The 19,744-nt window shown below is 37.3% G+C and overlaps 1 protein-coding gene across 5 annotated transcripts in view; it reads right to left on the bottom strand.

Moving 5' to 3' along the window:
• Window positions 1-19,744, bottom strand: part of PTPN13 (protein tyrosine phosphatase non-receptor type 13) — a 228,140-nt gene that overhangs the window by 4,759 nt on the left and 203,637 nt on the right. For all 5 annotated transcript variants that reach the window (XM_049630820.1, XM_049630821.1, XM_049630823.1 and 2 more), the window contains 9 exons: window positions 19,271-19,364; window positions 18,461-18,598; window positions 18,271-18,359; window positions 11,478-11,533; window positions 8,793-8,899; window positions 7,095-7,243; window positions 5,545-5,635; window positions 2,665-3,002; window positions 1,463-1,678 (listed from right to left, as the gene is read on the bottom strand). In XM_049630820.1, coding sequence (XP_049486777.1) covers window positions 1,463-1,678; window positions 2,665-3,002; window positions 5,545-5,635; window positions 7,095-7,243; window positions 8,793-8,899; window positions 11,478-11,533; window positions 18,271-18,359; window positions 18,461-18,598; window positions 19,271-19,364 — 1,278 coding nt within the window. The remainder of the gene's footprint in view (window positions 1-1,462; window positions 1,679-2,664; window positions 3,003-5,544; window positions 5,636-7,094; window positions 7,244-8,792; window positions 8,900-11,477; window positions 11,534-18,270; window positions 18,360-18,460; window positions 18,599-19,270; window positions 19,365-19,744) is intronic.

The following is a 19,744-nucleotide window of genomic DNA, read 5'->3' as shown; positions in this document are numbered from 1 at the left end:
TGCTGACAGCTCAGAGCCTGGAGCCTGCTTCAGATTCTGTGTCTCCCACTCTCTCTGCCCCTCCCCTACTCTCTCTTTCTCTCTCTCTCTCTCTCAAAAATAAACATTAAAAAACAATTTTTTAAAAAAAGACATTCTTTTTTTAATAATTTGTTTTTTAATGTTTATTTTTGAGAGAGAGAGAGAGAGAAAGAGAGAGTAGGGGAGGGGCAGAGAGAGTGGGAGACACAGAATCTGAAGCAGGCTCCAGGCTCTGAGCTGTCAGCACAGACTCTGACGCAGGGCTTGAACTCATGAACTGAGAGATCATGACCGGAGTCAAAGTTGGATGCTTAACCGACTGAGCCACTCAGGTGCCCCAATATACTTTCTTTTGTGCATATATATATATATATATATATGCACAAAATATATGTATACATATATACATATATGTATATATGTATATATACATATGTGTGTGTGTGTGTGTATTATATACATATGTGTGTGTGTGTGTATATATATATACACACACACACACACACACATATGTATATATATATATAAAGTAAGCTCGAACTCAATGTAAGGCTTGAACTTAGGACCCCAAGATAAAGAGTTGCTTGCTCTACCAACTGAACCAGCCCCAGTGCTTCAATATTTCTATTCCTAAGTATGATGGTGACACTGACTTTATCTTATACAAGCCTACAGACTATAAAGAGTAACATGCAATAGTGCATAAGGGACTTTTGAGCACAGTTAAAACCAGTAAAACAAATATAAATTTGGGGCACCTGGGTGGCTCAGTCAGCTGAGCGACCTTCAGCTCAGGTCATGATCTCATGAATCATGAGTTCGAGCCCTGTACTGGGCTCACTGCTGTCAGCCTGTCAGTGCTAGGCCCGCTTCAGATCCTCTGTCCCTCTCTCTCTGCCCCTCCCCTGCTTGCGCTCTCCCAAAAAATAAATAAAAAATAAAAACAACAACAACAACAAAACAAAAAATCAAATATAAATTTGAAGTATTATTTCTTCTTGATTATGATCTGGGTAGTTTTGAACAACATTTACTAAATTATAATTTGATGAAGTAAGAAAATTGAGAGATTTATAGAAACTGCTAAATAAAAAATTCCAAGATTATATCACACTATTAAAAATTAGATTTTACCATTAGTTCTGGTCAAATGCTAGTTCAGCCTATAACTTTTTTTTTTTTTTTCAGAGAGAGACAGAGTGAGCACAAGTGAGGAAAGGGCAGAGGGAGAAAGAGAGAGAGAGAGAGAGAGAGAGAGAGAGAGAGAGAGAGAGAGAGAGAATCTTAAGTAGGCTCCACACCCAGTGCAGAGCCTGACATGGGGCTTGATCTCATGACTGTAAAATCATGACCATGAGACCTGAGCTGAAATCAAGAGACAGATGCTTAACAAACTGAGCCACTCAGGTGGCCCTAGTTTCAGCCTATATCTTGTACTCACGTCAAGATCTTGACTGATTAATCCTAAAACCACATCTATGCATATCAGGGTCCCTGAACGTCCAATGCCAGCACTGCAGTGTGTGATGATTGGGCCCGATTTATGAATGTGTCTCATGTAAGAGATAAAAGTGAGCAAGTCGTCTGGCTGAGAAGGTGTATCGTGGTCTGGCCAGGCAGTGAAATTCAGATGAGAAATATGCCGCGTCTCTCCTGTCTGAAATTGTACAACAAAAGAAATAGATAAAGGCATACTGTATTGTTCACACATAAGTTTTAATTCTTAATAATATACTGTTCTTTCAAATTTTGACTTGCCCATTGGATTGGATGAAAGGAAAGGTGAAAGAGACAAAAAGACTCTATCAAACAACACATGGAGGGTCTTTATCAAGGAGGTTGCTAAATCCACATTTTAAATACTGGTAAAAACTACTTTTTGGAAATCCTAAAAGCAAATTACATTTTGATGTGAATAACAACCTTTTCTAAATGACTGCACTTTTAACTCACTCTGCATAAAAGCCAAAGTCATTGCAATGGCTTAATTGCCTTACAAAATTTGGCCCAGCTACTCTCAGACCTAACCTGCTCCTTATGGCCACAGAGACCTCTTTGCGGCTCTTTAAAAACACTAAGGCACAGTTCAAGCCTAGGGCCTCTGCACTTGCTCTTTCTGACTGAAATCTACCCTCCCCCATCCCTATGGCTTCGTCAACTCCTTTAGGGTTTTTTCCACAGCACCATCAACATTAGTATTTCCTCATTAGCAAGTAAACTAAATATGTTGTTTATGGGGGAGTACTTGATACTTAGAGATTTTTTAAAAAGTTTTACTCACTCTACTGAGAGGTTTGACCTTAAAAAAAAAAAACCAAAACATTTCCAGCACATAGCTTCGAGCCATTCTGTTGTATCACTATGCAAAGGATGATAGATGGTCACCTTAAGAGTCCCGTGTTCTCATTTTCATTCTAATACAGTACATACTGGAGGAAACGGCTTGGTAGAAGTCATGAAGAGGGTCACATTTAAGTTTACATTCAATAAAAAATAATGGGTGACATTAGTGCCACTGAAATGGGAACCCAGAAGTTGCTGGCTTTCATTTAGGAATACACTGATGCTATCAAAGAAAGAATCTAGGCCTACATTCCAAGTAGGAGATAAGCCTTGGGAGATGGAAAGATTTAATTTGCTTACCTGAATATCTTCTAGGGCCATTGCCCTGACGACAAAGCCCTTCAGCTGCTGCATTCTCACAAGAGCCAGCCGAAGCCTGTCACTGACCATGGTTGTTTTGCCCAGGATATTAGGCCAATAGCGCTGGCATTTGATTTTTTCCCCTTCTACTTCTTGGGTCATCATGGCTATCACTGTGGATTTTTGTTCCCAAATCATCTGCCAGAAATCTCCAACAGTTGTAGGGAGAGGTCCTTGGCAGGCAATGTAAACAAACTCTTCTTTTCCCACTGGTATCTTAATGAAGCTGGCGTTGATGTATCCACCTTCATCTCCAAGAGGCACTCTTGTGGCGTCATCTGTGAATTTTCCACCACAAAACAGAGCCATCTGTATCATGCATTTTTCTTTCTTTTCCTTCCTTCCTTCCTTCCTTCCTCTCTTTCTTTCTTTCTTTCTTTCTTTCTTTCTTTCTTTCTTTCAGTTTATTTATTTTGAAAGAGAGAGAGCAAGACAGTGACAGAGCACACAAGTGGGGGAGTGGCAGAGAGAAAGAAAGAAGCCCAAGCAGACTTCACACTGTCAACACAGAGCTCAATGCAGAGCTTAAACTCACCAACCATGAGCTCATGACCTGAGCAGTAATCAAGAGTCAGATGCTTAACTGACTGAGCCACTCTATTTATTTTTTAAAGAATTTGTTCTATTTCTTTTTTTTTCAAGGTTTTAAAATTATTTGAAGAGAGATAGACTGTGTATGCTTGCAAGCTCAAGTGGGAGAGGGGCAGAAAGAGAGGAGAGAAAGAATTCCAAGCAGGCTCTATACTGTCAGCTCAGAGCCCAACACAGGCTCGATCTCGTGAACCGTAAGATCATGAGTCCGACACTTAACTGACTGAGCCACCCAGGCACCCCTGTATCATGCATTTTTAAACAAGAGCCTTACAAACAGGGTCACTCAAAGATTATGAGAAATTCCTCAGAGCCATAAATGAAGTCACAAACACATTTTAATAAAAGCATATTTTCAAATTATAGTATAGCCAAATCATTTTATATTTACCTATTTCACTCATTACAAGTATATCTAAGATGTCAACTCAATGAGTTTGACAGACAATTAGATATTATGTACATAGATTTGGCTGAAAAACTGAAATTTATAAATTAATACATTTAGAACTTCTTAACAAGTTCCTAGAGAAACAAACTTAACTTTACTATTTCTTATCCATCCTTATCTTAATGATGACAATAAGACTGAATTTAATGAATGACAATGCCAAAAGATTATTTCATGAAACAAATATTAATATTATACTGAGTTTACTAAAGTACTTATTATAAGTACAATTGGCATAATTACCTCTTGCTCATCTAATTAAATTATGTTCTTTTAAATCAGCAGCCAACTATAAACACAATAAATCAAAAGGTAGCTCACTTTATTCTCCAGGTATGTAGGCTCTTGTCTTTGTCTGATGGTAATTTCATAGTCAGGATATAAATTTTCAAACCAGTGAAAGTATATGTAAGCCATCTTATCCAAGATAATTAATTTGTATGTACTTACACATCAGAAGCCATTTCTACTTAAAACATTTATAAATATAACTGGTAATTTCTAGGATTATCAAATTATGACTTTATTAATAGGTTTCAAAATCCTCCATCAATTGCCCTTCAATTACTTGACTTTTACATCATAACTCATGGCAATAAATCCACTCAGTAGTTTTAGATTCATGGCTTACTCCATTTGATTTTAAGATAGTAGTCTGACCATTTCTTTTTCTTTTTGCCTGAAATAATTCCCACCTACTTTATACTGAACCATTATCAATTTCATGTGTATTTATTTAAGTTTATTTTGAGAGAGAGCACGTGCGCACATGAGTGGGGGATATGCAGAAAGAGAGGGAGAGAGAGAATCCCAAGCAGGCTCCACACTGTCAGTGCAGAGCCTGACGTGGAGCTCAATCCCACAAAGAAATAATGACCTGTAAATCAAGAGTCGGATGCCCAACTGACTGTGCCACTCAGGCACCCCTCAATTTAATTTTTAAGATGTTAAGATTCACTTTTTGCAGGAAGTTTGCCAAAATAAATTTTGTGTCTTCTGTCTTGGGTTGAAAAAATTCAGCTATTATTTATTGCATGATTTGTCACTATTGGCTCCGTTACGGGTCTTTGAATTTATGACTTCCTTGAGGATAGGCTCATTGTGTCACACATGGTGGAATCCAATGTGCTAATACATAGATATGTGGCTGATCATTACGATGAGAAATGGCTAAAGAAAACAAAAAGTTGCTAGACATTGATATTTCGGCTACAAACATATAATTTAAAAAAATCACATGTTGATTGGTGGAATGGGTAAAATGTGGGTAAAAAGGAACTGCTTTTTTTCCTTCCTGTACCTGAAACAGTTCAAACTATAATGCAACCTGGTAGTACCACCGTTGGTACCACTGCAGCCACATGCACATATATCAGAGACGTTTCTCTACCATAAAGTGAGTGGAATAAATAGATGTTGGCATGACACATGAACTAAGAAACCACTCATCCAGAAGTTGATTTCATATTTTCAAGAAGACTTTAAAATTACTGATTTGGCATCACTGATTAATTTCTAATACTATGCTGTAAAAACTCACAAATGTCTGAAGAAATATTTAAGATTCCTCAGTGTGATTTTCAGTATATCATAGATGATTTGAAAAGGAATTCACATTCTATATCTAAATGTATTTGTTACTTATGTAAATCTCTGAATATGTGCTTGTGTGTGCGCACACACACTTATGTGAGAAATAGGTAAACTAGCATAAAAGCTTTCAATCAGTTCAAATTATATTAGACATACATTTGATTTGAAGCCAAATTGGAACTTACAGGGAAGTATATTTTTATATCGATTCTTTCTTCGGTTTTCCTTAGTTTGTCCAATTAGACACTGATCCAAAGGTTTTAATTCTTGAAGATTCTGCAAGCAAAAATGGAAATAAAGTTAAATTTGTTGAAATAAGCAGGAATTCAGTAATAATTGCAAATACGTTAAATACGCAGGGTGCAAAACTGGCTACTGATCAGGGCAGACGCTGAATGTTAAGAAATAGATCTGTCCTGGCAAGATAAGCAAGCCTAAAATCCTGATATTAATCTGATATTTGAAATATATTTCTGCAAATATCTTTAACATGTTGTAGTCACTCAACTAATTTTGTGAGGCTGTACTTTGTATCTTAATTTTACATTTCAGTCTAAAAAGGTCTGTAATTATATTTTAGGGAAAAAAACAACTTATAAAAACAACTTGCACTTAAAAAATGAGATGGAGCAGAATTTTTTGACAATACTGTCTGTGGGGTCATAGAATAACCTTTATGGTAGAGTTGTGGTTAGACAGTCCTATGTTTTAACGCCAACTCTTTGTCACTTTTCATCCACTCATTCATCCATCCATCCATCCATCCATCCATTTGACAAATATATATTGAAAATGCCTACTAGATGCAGGGCACTGTAATAAGTGCTGGGAATACAGTAGTGAGAAGGAAGATATGATTCTGGTTCTCCTAGAGCTTTCAGACCATTGGGCGAAAGAGGCAGTAGAGAAGTAAACATACTGTGATATATGTGTCAAGAACTTAACAAGCTACTGTGTTAGAGAAAAATAAAGATTTACTTTATAAAGGGTTGTGATGGCAGGTCTGTGGGGTGGTGACATTTAAACCTTAAAGAAAGAAATCATTTCTGCAAAATGGAGGAGAGTATACCTCAACTATTGTGAGCTTGTTTCCAAATCTATTAATGGGAGTTACATTATTGTGAGTATTTAATACAAAGCATCTAGCACATTGCAGAAGCTCTCAGGAGAAGTTAGCTCCTTTAACTTCAGTGGTTATGAAAAGCTCAGGAAGTAGGCAAAGCAAGTATATGGTTTGAGAGAGATGAGCCAGGTAAACCCCAAAACCACAGGGGTGCTACATTCCTCTTTTGTCTAATGGTAAATATGGATGTTGCCAGCAAGATGACATGAGCAAGGGCTCTGAACCATTGCCTCTTTGAACTGAGGGGCATATTTCTGGAGCTGTATTAAACTAGAAACTACTGCTAATGAACTACATCAACAGTGTATTAATTATGAAGTTTAGTGGATGGTTGGAATTGACACTTAACTTGAAAAAAAAAAGCCTCCTTCTCACTACTATGAGGCAGGAAGGGTAATCTTTCGGGAGATTTATCAAGCTCCAAAGCAGCTAAAGAGATCTCTTTAAACCAGTACTATTAGGATCCTAACTGGAAAGATTAATTTCCTGCTAGACAGGACAGGATGGTGCTTGTAGTTGGAAGTAGAGTTGTGAGGTAACGGGCCTTTTCAAAATTTCTCCTAACCCTGCATATAAAACTTTGATAAAGAATCACTGGCAGAAGCCACTTACCTCCAGCTCCTTAGAAGGAATCCCTTGATCTAACCAACCTCGCAACATTCGAATGACTGATTTCAACTTGGTACCGGTGTATTTACCGGAGGGGGGCACTTTGACGATGGGGACTGCAGCAAGCTCCTCATTTGTCAGAAACGGATGATCTAACAGGAAGACAGCAGTCGATGTTTTAAAAAAAATTCCCACATAATTGATTTAGCCAATAAGGGAACGGATTTGCGCATGTTCTTACCTCCTCTATTTTTACCAAAGGAAGAGTCTTTAGAATTAATAAGGCAATAGAACAGGTAGGCAGATACCTACAATCAACATAGGAAAATCTTGGCCATGGCAAGGCCCTTGGCTCTTGTGTACTTACAGTTTCTAGAAGAGTTTGAATTTTTTTTTTTTTTTTGCTTCTCTTGACTCAGATGGCACTATTTTCTTGATGAGAACGTATCTAGTCCCTCTTATTGCTTTGCACTTTAGCTTCCAAGCACATGGGGAAAAGATGAAGTGGGATGCTTCAGAAATTCTTCATAATGGGACATTGCATTAGAAACACTGATGTCTCCTCTCTCTACCCTCCTCTCTCTTACCCTCTCTACCAAGTACCCTTGGTACTCAGTGCCAGTATCTCTGGCATTTGACAGTTTTATCAATACAAGTGAAACGTTGGGGTCTTCAGGAGCTTATCAAATAAGTGATATCAGTGTCTTAGAAGAGATATGTATCTAATTTAGTACCTGCTCTGTGGAAACTACTTGTATCAGAATGCAACTGTTATCCTGGAAAAAAGTAGGAGGGAGTTCTTGCTGTAGTCTGCATAAGTGTCACTTTGCAGACATACCTGTAAATTAGTTAACTAAAGCATTCTGATGACAGTTACTACATAGATAACAATAATGCCAGGCTCTGTAGGCCATAGGAGGCTGTACAATATCTCAAGAAATGGAACATCTGGTGGGGTGAAGGCTAGTTGTAAACACAGAATTCACTCCTTGAAAGTAGTTGTAAACTTTTACAGAACTGAGCATAAAGGCAATGGGAGCTCAAACACTGGAGATGGGCATGGGCTACGGGATTTGACAAAAGCACCATCACGGACACTAACAGTCCACATAAATCAAAAAGGTGTTCATTCAACTACTTTAATTTCCTTTAACAACTAACACTTCAAATTACAAAACCATGTCTTTTGTTGCATTAGTGTAACACTACCTTCTATAAAAAAAGAGAAATGCAACACTGAATAGAGCTTCATTTCTCTACTGGCTCAGTTATAAAGTCACAGAGGCAGTAACAGGACACAGCAATTGTCCTTTTTTTAAAAAAAATGAGGTTGGGATTCAAGGGTAATAATTTTCCCTCTTTGAGCGATTCTACCTGTTTTATTATAAATTAAATGTACTCCTTGACTTCTCGTTCCAGATTGGCAAAACTGTGACTTTGTGTTTCCAATTAACATATTTACACATTTATTTGTGTGTTTTACTTCAAGCCACTGAGAATTTTAGCCTCCAACTGTGCAAATACCTATTTAGAGAACTGAATGCTGATGTTTGCCTATGTAATTTCATTTAATGTATAGAACAAAATAATGCACACATATAGAGAAATAGCATATCTCTGTATTCTGAAAACTGTGATTTTCAAACACTTATTTTTTTATCCACTGCTTTTGATGAAAAAAATGGCTTATAAAATTCTTGCCTTTATTGGAATCCTCAAGGTTTGTTGTTTCCATTGGCAATTCATCACTTGCCCAGGCCACTTCATTGTCACCATCAGTCTTCCTTTCTTGTGGCTTTTGAATCAAGCTATGACAACAAAACACATTTGTAATATTTTCTTCAGTTTTGTCCCCCAAATGCATTTAAATATTATATCCCTGAGGGACACCCAAGTGGCTCAGTCGGTTAGGTGTCCGACTCTTGGTTTCAGCTCAGCTCATGATCTCATGGTTCATGGGATTGAGCCCCGCATTGGGCTCTGTGCTGACAGTGTGGAGCCTGCTTGGGATTCTCTCCTTCACTCTCTCTCTCTCTCTCTTTCTGCCCCTCTCCCACTCATGTGTACATGCATGCTCTCTCTCTCTCTCTCTCTCTCAAAAAAGAATATCCTTGAACTCCTTATTTCCTATACAATTATCAAGATATTTAAAAACAGATCATCTGGGGGCGCCTGGGTAGCTCAGTCGGTTAAGCATCTGACTTTGGCTCAGGTCATGATCTTGTGGTTTGTGAGTTCGAGCCCCACGTCGGGCTCTGTGTTGAAAGGTCAGAGCCTGGAGCCTGCTTCAGATTCTGTGTCTCCCTCTCTCTCTGCCCCTCCCCTGCTCATGCTCTGTCTCTCTCTGTCTCTCAAAAATAAGTAAATGTTAAGAAAATTAAAAAAACAAAAAAAACAGATGATCTGATTTGAAAAACCCAAGCCTACAAGTCCTAAGATTTATTGATAGATGTAAATTAAACTGAAGTACAGAATTGTTTAATATAGTTTAAAATTTATTTTCAAACAAATCCTGTCTTTGGACGTTAGACTGAAGGCGTCCCTTGGAGACAGAGAAAGTGGTTTGTTGCCCGCTTCAACACAGATAACCAATTACAACTGTGTCAGTAGAGCTCTCTGTGTCTTTTTAACAGCTACCTACTATTATTGTACCATATGGATGTATCTTAATTTATTTATAGAAGTCTCTGTTGATGCACATCTGTCTTTTGCTACAAGTGGAGGCTGGAGGGACATTTCTGCATCAGGACACTCAGGTAATGTAATAAAACACAGTACAAGTTCCCATTATTCTAGGGGTACACAGTAGATGCCATCTTGCTGGTAGGGTGGATGGCTAGAAAAGAGAATCCAGGCAGGACAAAAGTTTAGCAATGAGATGAAAAAGCATAATGTAAAAGGCTGAACACATTTTTGCATTTTATGATATTCAGGGGGAACAAAACAACATTAGTATAGACCATTAAAACAAGACATGTACAATGGTCCCACAACATCAATAACGGGGTAGCAATTATGTTGCTTTTATGGTGAATGTTTTCCTCTGTTCCAGATAATTATGGGCTGCAATTAACATTTAATTTGCAAGTTCTGCATCAATGAGGTTGCTTTTGTCATGTAATAAATATATTTTGTTTGCAAGGGTATAGTTTGGAGATCCTTCCGTCAGGCATTCCCTCCTTTATCATTCCTTTGATTAGCTGCTTTAGTGTTTCATGGGTGCTTGTAGGCGTATACCCTAATTTATTTTGTGTAATTATTTTTTTACAAGTATAAATGATGTTGCAATTACATTTTTGTAGAAATGTCTTTGCACACATGTGGTAGTGGGAGCCATTTTTTAGAAATGAAATTGCTAGATTGAAGGTTATATATTACAATTCTTTGAATCTTTGACGCTCATCGTTGTAAGATACACTATTATTTTGTTCACATTAAGGAAGAAATTATATTGATGGTTGTAAGGCCCTTCATGATTTCAGAAATGTTAAAATCAAAAAGAAAGTGTATCCGAGAATTAGTAACATGTAGATAAAATTTATATGTTAATAGGGTTTCTAACTGCCATTCAAATAAATTAGATATACTAGTTTCCCCGACCTCCTTCCTCCCCTTCCCTTGCCTAACAGGGAAGAGCTTGTATCTTTACAATTATTGGCAGCTGGCCCAGATATTTGCCAGACTTTCCTCATTGTTGGCACTTTCTCTTTTAGACCTTTCTTTCATTTTTTCCCCATGGTCAAGGATACTGTTTTTTGGAGGAATGTTATAACAAATACATTGTCACATGCCACCTGAACCCTTATAACAGTATTTTAAAAACATTCTTAATATTCAGCCATAGGTCCATAATTTAGTCAACATTCTCATTTCATTGGAAAAGAATAAATTAATTTCAAAAGCAACATCTAAATGAAAATCTTCAGAACACCTTTTTTTTTTTTTTTTTTTAAAGATTTTATTTTTTAAGTAATCTCGACACCCAGGGTGGGGTTTGAACTCATGACCCGGAGATCAATAGTCACATGCTCCACCAACTGAGTCAGCCAGGTACCCCCACCTCAGAGCACTTCTAAAAAGCAATGGAATTTTTATACTTTAATTTTTTTAAATGTTTATTTATTTTTGAGAGAGAGAGAGAGAGAGAGAGAGAGAGAGAGAGAGAGAGAGAGAAGGAGGGGGAATGAACATGTGGGGGAGGGGCAGAGAGAGAGAGGGAGACACAAAATCTGAAGCAGGCTTCAGGCTCTGAGCTGTCAGTACAGAGCCTGACATGGGGCTCGAACTCATGAACTGTGACATCATGACCTGAGCCAAAGTCAGATGCTCAACTGATGGAGCCACCCAGGTGCCCCTGTTATATACTTTAAGGGATTATTTTCTTACCTTTCACTTTTTACTTTTTCTTCATAATATTCTTCACAGCCATTCATTTTGATAGACTACAATAAAGAGAAATAAAAATTACATTAGCCCATTGTAAAAAAAAAAATCAAACAATCTCAGTGTTCAATTTGTTTCTGTTACTTATTTCCTATATTTTCTGTCATGTCCATCCTCATATAACAAACACACGTATGACATTCAATTAATGTCAAACTGTGGCTAAGGCATCTTCAGTGGCCCAAGAGTTTTGCTGGTCCCACTTACTGACTGGCTTTTCATTTCTCATAAGGGATATTAATGGTACAGAGGTAAGGAGAAGACAAGATGTATAGCTGAAGTATGATTAGACATGCATATTCAGTATATATTTTTACACTACTTCAATTTTAAAATCTGAAAATGGGCTCTCCAGAAAAATCTTAGTAATTTTCAGTGTGTTAAATTATCTTGCCCTTTTATTATTAAAGTGATGGGTCCTTCTGTGGAGAACATAGACCAATCAGCTCATACTTTAAGTGAGTATGGTGTCTCAGAGACCCAAATACTGCAAGTGCAGTTTGCTACAATCAGAAGATGACAAGTTTCATTCTTAGATGATTAATAAATCTTACATTCCAATCTTTATTAGGACAAATTATCTTAACAAATGGGACAGTCCTTTCATTTCAAGACCCTGAATTATCTGGCTGCTGTTTACCTCCATAATCCATTTGCTTTTATTTGTAGCACTTTTTTTCTTTTTCTCTTATTTTAGAGAGAGAGAGATTGAGCATGAGCACGAGTGGGGAGAGAGGCAGAGGGAGAGAGAGAGAAAGAATCCCAAGCGGGCTGCATGCTCAGTATGGAGCCCGATGTGGGGCTCAATCCCATGACCCCGGGATCATGACCTGAGCTGAAATCAAGAGTCGGACGTCAAACCAACTGAGCCACCCAGGCACCGCTTCTTTTCTTTTTAAACTTCATAGACCTTATCACAACTTGTAATTTCATGTTTACTTGGGTGTTTATTTGATCATTGTCTTGTCCTCCTCATTAGACTATAAGCTCCACAAGGGCAGGAACCACATCTGGTTACCACTGTGTGCCTACACGTGCTTATGCCTGAGCCACGGAAGGTTGTCTCACTTCTTTAATAAAGATATAAAAAATCTTTTTTTAAAAATGTGTATTCATTTTTGAGAGACAGAGAGAGACAGAACATGAGCGGGGAAGGAACAGAGAGAGAGGGAGTCACAGAAACTGAAGTAGGCGCCAGGCTCCATGCTGTCAGCACACAGCTTGACATGGGGCTTGAAACCACGAACCGTGAGACCATAACCTGAGCTAAAGTCAGATGCCCAACCGACTGAGCCACCCAGGTGCCCCAAGATATAAATAATCTTTAATACGATCTTTCAGTTATAGACCTTTAGACTTAAGAAGTATTTATAATTAAGTTATTCTGATATGAACTTCAGTTTGAGAAAAATGCAGAATTTCTATGGAGGAAGAAAAAAAATGTAGCTTGTTTTTATCCACGGATAAAAGGAAGCTTTTATCCACTAAAAGGAAGCTTCTTAGATGTTACCTGTTTCTACAAGTTGATAATTTTAGTCTGGGTTGATTTTTTTCCAAGTAAAGTCATTTGGATTTTGTATTTCCCATCAAAAGCCTGGTCTAAGAATCTACCATGAGTGTGATACTTTTGAAAAGTATAAAGCCTTTTATAAGAGTCAACTGTTATTAATATGAAAATGGTGAGATAAAACCCAATTGGAAATAAAATATAGTGATACTACAACAATATCAATTTTCCAATATCAATATTCCTGTCAGAATGGCTGAAATGAAAAATACAAGAAACAACAGATGTTGGTGAGGATGTGGAGAAAGGGGAACCCTTTTGCACTGTTGGTGGGAATGTAACTGGTGCAGCCACTCTGGAAAAGAGTATGGAGTCTCCTCAGAAAGTTAAAAATAGAACTATTCTATGATCCAGCAATTGCACTACTGGGTAATTAAACCCTAAGACATACAAATACTAATTTGATGGGACACATGCACCCCCATGTTTATAGCAGCATTATCTACAATAGCCAAATTATGAAAAGAGCCCAAATGTCCACTGACTGATAAATGGATAAAGAAGATATGTATGTGTACACACACACACACACACACACACACACACACACACACACTGGAATATTACTCAGCCATGAAAAGGATGAAATGTTGCCATTTACAAGGATGTGGACAGAGCTACAGAGTATTATGCCCAGTGAAATAAGTTAAAGACAAATACCATACGATTTTACTCATATGTGAAATTTAAGAAACAAAACAAACAATCATGGGGAAAAAACCAGAGAGGCAAACTAAGAAACAGACTCTTAACTATAGAGAAGAAATTCTATGGTTTACCACAGAGCGGAGGCGGGTGGAAGAATGGGTTAAATAGGTGATGGGGATTAAGGGGCACATGTGTCATGATGAGCACTGTATGGAAGTGCTCTAAACTATACACCTGAAACTAATGTTACACTGTATGTTAACTAACTGGAATTTAAAAACTTAAAGAAAAATTTCCCACTATTTTGCAAAGTTCACCTGTGTATGGGGTAGGTTTGGGTCAAGGAGATGGCCTTCGGTCTCTCTTCTCATTCTGGATTGTAGGCTCCTTGGAAGAGAAGGCAGCTGCAACACTGCCTCAAGGAAAAGACTTAGATTTTACCATGGCCAGCCCATCTGAAGGTTGGTTTGTTATCCTATTGCTCAAAGAATCCAGATCCAGCAACTTGAAGAGTAGAGATATCTCCTGGGTCCAAGACCAAACTGTATCATTTGTGGTGCCCATTGTCAAATGGAAATATGGGATATCTTGTTAAAAAATTGAGAATTTCAAGATGATGGCACAGCACATGAGGAGCTCTTCTAAGCATAGGGCTGTGTGACTACATCAATCGAATGCCCATAAAGCCAGGATCCTACAGTCAGTCAAGCATGATTATCTTATAGGTGATGGAAAGCCACTGAAAGTTCCTATTGTTTACTGATTAATAACCAGTATTAGAAACAACATAGGAAGTGTGCTGATGTATTTCAGCACAATGATGTCATGTCTTAGGAGGCCATGCCTTTCTTCTCTCCATCTTAGATGTTTTGAGCTAATGGGGGACATGTTTCTATCTCTCTCAGGAAAGTTGCCTGTCCAGAGGTGTAGAAAGACCAAATTCCTTGCCATGACATCTAAGTCACTTGCTCAACTCACCCCTCCCTATCTCTTCAGTCTTAGATTTCAAGATACCACATGACACCCTACTTGCGATGATTTAGTGCCCTGAATGTCCCAGGCTGATCCAGACCTTCATGTCCTTGCTAAGCAGTTCCTCAGTATGGAATGCTCTTTCCTATTGCATCTCACCTACCAAATACCTTCAAAATGCTAAAACTTTGGCTCAGGTCATGATCTCACGGTCCGTGGGTTCGAGCCCTGCATCAGGCTCTGTGCTGACAGCTCAGAGCCTGGAGCCTGCCCCTCCTCCACTTGCGCTCTGTCTCTCTCAATAATAAACATTAAAAAATAAATAAATAAAATGCTAATTATCTCAGAAGCCTTAATAACCATACCCATCAACTCCTGTATAGTCCCTATTATTCCACAATTCTTTGTAACATTCTCTGGATTCCATATAAACATTTATCAGGACATGTTTTTACTATAGTTTTAAAAATTGTACTTACTTATTTACATTGTACAGCTCCCAAATTGACTACTAGACTATACAAGCAAATTGAGGACAGAAACCCTGATATACCTTCTTACCTTGTTATCCCCAGCTTAATCAGGGTCAAACGAGTTCAGCAATAGCTAAGTGAATAGTTTTGAAACTTTAGATGATGATTTACCCTATGTATATGACTGGCATTCATTCCTTCATTCATAAATAAAGCTCAGACATTGGCCTGAAGTACTTCATTAAAAGGTAGTTAAGCGTAGAGTGACAAGTTACAAGACAGTGACAAATGACCCTGTGTAATACTATACTATTTATAATATCATCATCATATCATTTATAATGTCAAAAGTAGCTTAACTTTTGACTCATGAGAAAACTTTCAGGGTTAAAACCCTAAAACTTTCAGGGTTGTACATACAATCCAAGTAATTTCCCTATCGGGTATTTACACAAAGAAAATGAAAACACAAATTCGATGTTTATTGAAACATTTTTTTTTTTTTTTTTTGGTAATTTCTGCACCCAATGTGGGGCTTGAACTCATGACCCTGAGATCAAGACTTGCGTGTTCTACCAACTGAGCCAGACAAGCACCCCTACTGCAGCCATTACTTACATCAGCCAAGATATGGAACCAATTTAAGTGCCTAACAATAGATAAAGAAGATATGGTATATACACATGATGGAATATCACTCAGTCATAAAAAAGAATGAGATCTTGCCATTTGTGACAACATGGATGGACCTGGAGGATATCATGCTAAGTGAAGTAAGTCAGAGAAAGACAAATACCATATGATTTCATTTAGATGTGGAATCTAAAAAATAAATAGACAAACAAAATACAGAAACAGACTCATAAATACAGAGAACAAACTGGTGGTTGGCAGGGGGGGCAGGGCTGAGGGGATAGGTGAAATAAGTGAAGGGGATTAAGAGATACAAACTTTATAAAATAAATGTCATGGGACACCTGACTGGCTCAGTTGGTGGAGCATGTGACTCTTGATCTTGGGGTCATGAATTCAAACCCCATTCTGGGCATGGAGCTACCTAAAATAAATAAATAAATTATAAAATGTCACCAAATGAAAAGTATAGCACAGGAAAGAGAATCAATAACATTGTAATAACTTTGAAGGATGACAGGTGGTTAACTACACTTACTGTGGTAAGCATTGCATAATGTATAGAATTGTTAAATCACTATGTTGCATAACTGAAAATAGAGCATTGTATTTCAACTACACTTCAATAATAAAAGTTAAAGAAACAAAAACAAAACAACTTCCAGGGTTGTAGAACACACTATTATGAGCCAGTTCAATAAATAATCTACAATTTGTTTAGGGTGGTCCCAAAGAAGCATACTTATGAAAAACTAAATATTTTCAGAAATTCTAGGTAACTCTTAAAACTACTCAAATGTAGGCAACATTCTAGAAATTTAAAATGAAACAGAAAACGTTTCCAGAATACTGGCTTAGTCTTCCTTTCAGCTACGAAGATTAGTCATATTTGTCTTTTTTGAATTTGTCTGCTTATGAATATAATTTCCATAGTGATTTTAACACATTTAGAGTTTGATACAAATATAACTTCTTCATGTTTTTATCTCAGTACTTTGTTTTCTCCTTTCCTGAATTTGTTTTTTCACTTTCTTTGTTTTGTTTACTATTAGTCAAAATCTCTTCTGAAGCAGATGTCCCATATATTCAAGCGTCAATTTATTAAATTTAAAGGATGGACTGTCCCAAAATGTTTGGTCTTTAACATCTTGAATTCTCAACGTGTATATTTGCGGGATCTATCTGCACTTTGGTGGTAGAACAACTTACATGATATTTACAAATAATTGGTAGGAATATTCTCCTTCCATAAACCTTAATTTTTAGATTTGTCCTGAACAGTTTTACATCCTAATTTCTTCCAAGTGAACTTTAAAATCATTTTACCAAGCTAGTCTGCCTCTCATTAAAAAAAAGTTGAAGGGGCTCCTAGGTGGCTCAGATAGTTGTGTTGGACTCTTGATTTAGGCTCAGCATCAGGATCTCATGGTTCATGGGATTGAGCCCTGCATTGGGCTCTGCACTGACAGAGTGAGACTGCTTGGGATTCTCTCTTTTCCCCCTCTCTCTCCCCTTACCCATTCTTTATCTGCCCCATTACCCATCATTATTAACCTTACCCATTCATACTCCCCTCCTCAAGATAAATAAACATTAAAAAAAAAGTTGAAATATTTTATGGGACCATATTAATTTATGGGTAAATCTAGGGAGAAGTTAAATTTTGGGTTTTTCTATCAAGGAATAAGAAATGTTTCTCTTTAATATTTCTTCTGCTTCTTTGTAGAGTTTTAAAGTTTTCATAATATAGGTTTTGTACATTTGGGTTGAATTTATGCCTATACTTTTATTTAACTATTGTGAATGAAATTTTATTTAATTATATTTTATAACTTGTTAAAGAATAGATTGTTATAGACTGAATTGTGTCCCTCGCAAGATTCACAGGTTGAAGCCCTAACCCCAAAATGACTGTTTGGAGACAGTTTTTATGGAGGTAATTAAGGCTAAATAAGGTCATAAGGATGGGGCTCTAATCCAATAGGATTGGTGTCCTTATAAGAAAAGGAAGAGACACCAGGGGTGCATGAACACAGACGAATGGGCATGTGAGGACACAGTGAAAAGGTGGTCATCTGCAAGCGGAGGAGAGAGGTCTCATCAGAAACCAACTCTGCTGGCACCTTGGGACTTCCAGCCTCTAGAATTGTGAGAAAATAAATTTCTGTTTCTTAAGTCTTTCAGTTTGTGGTATTTTGTTGTGGCAGCCCCAGCACACTAGGATAGGCTGCAAAGTCAAATGTCTACAGGAACCAGACAAGTAAACATAAACCTGCAAATGCCAGAGTTGGGGCAGGGGATGAGCGGTGTTGGAAAATCAGAAATGGGGGGTTGGTGGAGGCAGAGATAAAGCCTCAGCAGAGAAAACAAACTTTATGTAAGAAGATACATAATTCTAACAAGAGATAACCTCCTATGGTGTTTATCTAGCTCTTATCCTTACCTCTGTAAAGTCTTCAGGTAAAGGTGAACCATCACAGTCTGTATCTTCTGCTCTCCCTTCAGATAACTTCCCATTGGTTTTCAATGAACCTGGGGAAGAAATAAGTGGGCCAAGAGAAATTAAAATGCTTCCTAGAGGCCTCCTTCTTGCACTCCTTAGTGTACCAACTTATTCATTCTGGTTCATCTACCTGGAACACTGACATCTCCTGCTGCATTATTTTGGTTTAAAAGATTCTGGGCTTCCTCATCCACGACATCCAGCAGAGACTGAATAACTTCAGCTTCTTGAGGATCATCATAAATATCATCTTCTTGTACATTAGATTCTTGAAAAACAGTAATTTTATATGAGATTTTACTTTAAAAATATTGATTTGAGAAAGAGACGCTACATCAGGTCTTTCAAATTTCAAGCATCTACTTTGAAAGGCAGCCATGATTGGAAAAGCGGTTAGACTCATGCAACCCAGCCATTTCTAGTTCTAGCACTCCTCTGGCTGCTGTGACGGAAGATCACACAAATGTAGCTTAAAAAGAACAAACCAAAATCTATGTCTGTGAATAAATCTTTCCATGAGACATCAAGAATTTAATGCTTATTTTCCTAAATTGATTCCAAATTACTAATTCATGAAAGAAACTCAAGAAGTTAGGTTACAAAAATTAAGGATATAATAGGGTAGCCCATACATGTCCAAGAAAAATTTTCTAATTAGGTTACCTGTGAATTGCTGCTTCCAAGGAATGTAAGAAACACTATTCAAACAAAACCAGCTATCTTTTTAATCATCTAAAAATATTTTTAATATTAGGATACAGCACATTTGTACAGTAATGCAATGAACAATAATTAATTTTACATTGTTCTTTTATTTCTTTGAACAACAATCTTTCCTTGTTACACTATAGAAACATGTAAGCCCAATACCTAATATTTCTTTATTACCTGAACTATTAGGACATTTAGAGTAATTGGATGACTGATTTGGAAAAACTACCTTTGGAGAGAATCAAGTCTGCTGATCCCTTCATCTGATAAGTAGAGCATTTTCCTTCAGGGCACAAAACTTCAATTATTTCTTCCCCATTAACCTAAAGTATGAAACCAGAGCAAATCATTAGTTTACTATTTTGCTAACTTCCAGGATTAGGGAGGGACTGTAGATTGCCCCATCGTGTCCTTCTCTCCCTCTTTCTTTGTACATAATCCATTTGATATCTCTCCATGATAGATGAATGTTTCTAGGAAACATCAGTACAATGGAATGTACAAAGAGAATGGGACTTTCCATCACCAAAAACCTCTGGAAACAGCAGATAATACAACATCAAATCAGTATTTCTATTCTAAGAATTCTCACAGTGTTTACTAATATAAATTTTGAGTTGCCAAGAGTCTATTATGTAGTATTTCCTAAGCTTATTTAAGTGCAGAAATCTCTTTTTTGAGGCATATTTTATGAGACTTGTCT

This window comes from Panthera uncia, chromosome B1, assembly GCF_023721935.1.
Source record: "Panthera uncia isolate 11264 chromosome B1, Puncia_PCG_1.0, whole genome shotgun sequence".
NCBI classification, from domain to species: Eukaryota; Metazoa; Chordata; class Mammalia; order Carnivora; family Felidae; genus Panthera; species Panthera uncia.
Note: the sequence above shows the minus strand (reverse complement) of the source record. Positions and strands in the feature narration are given on the sequence as shown.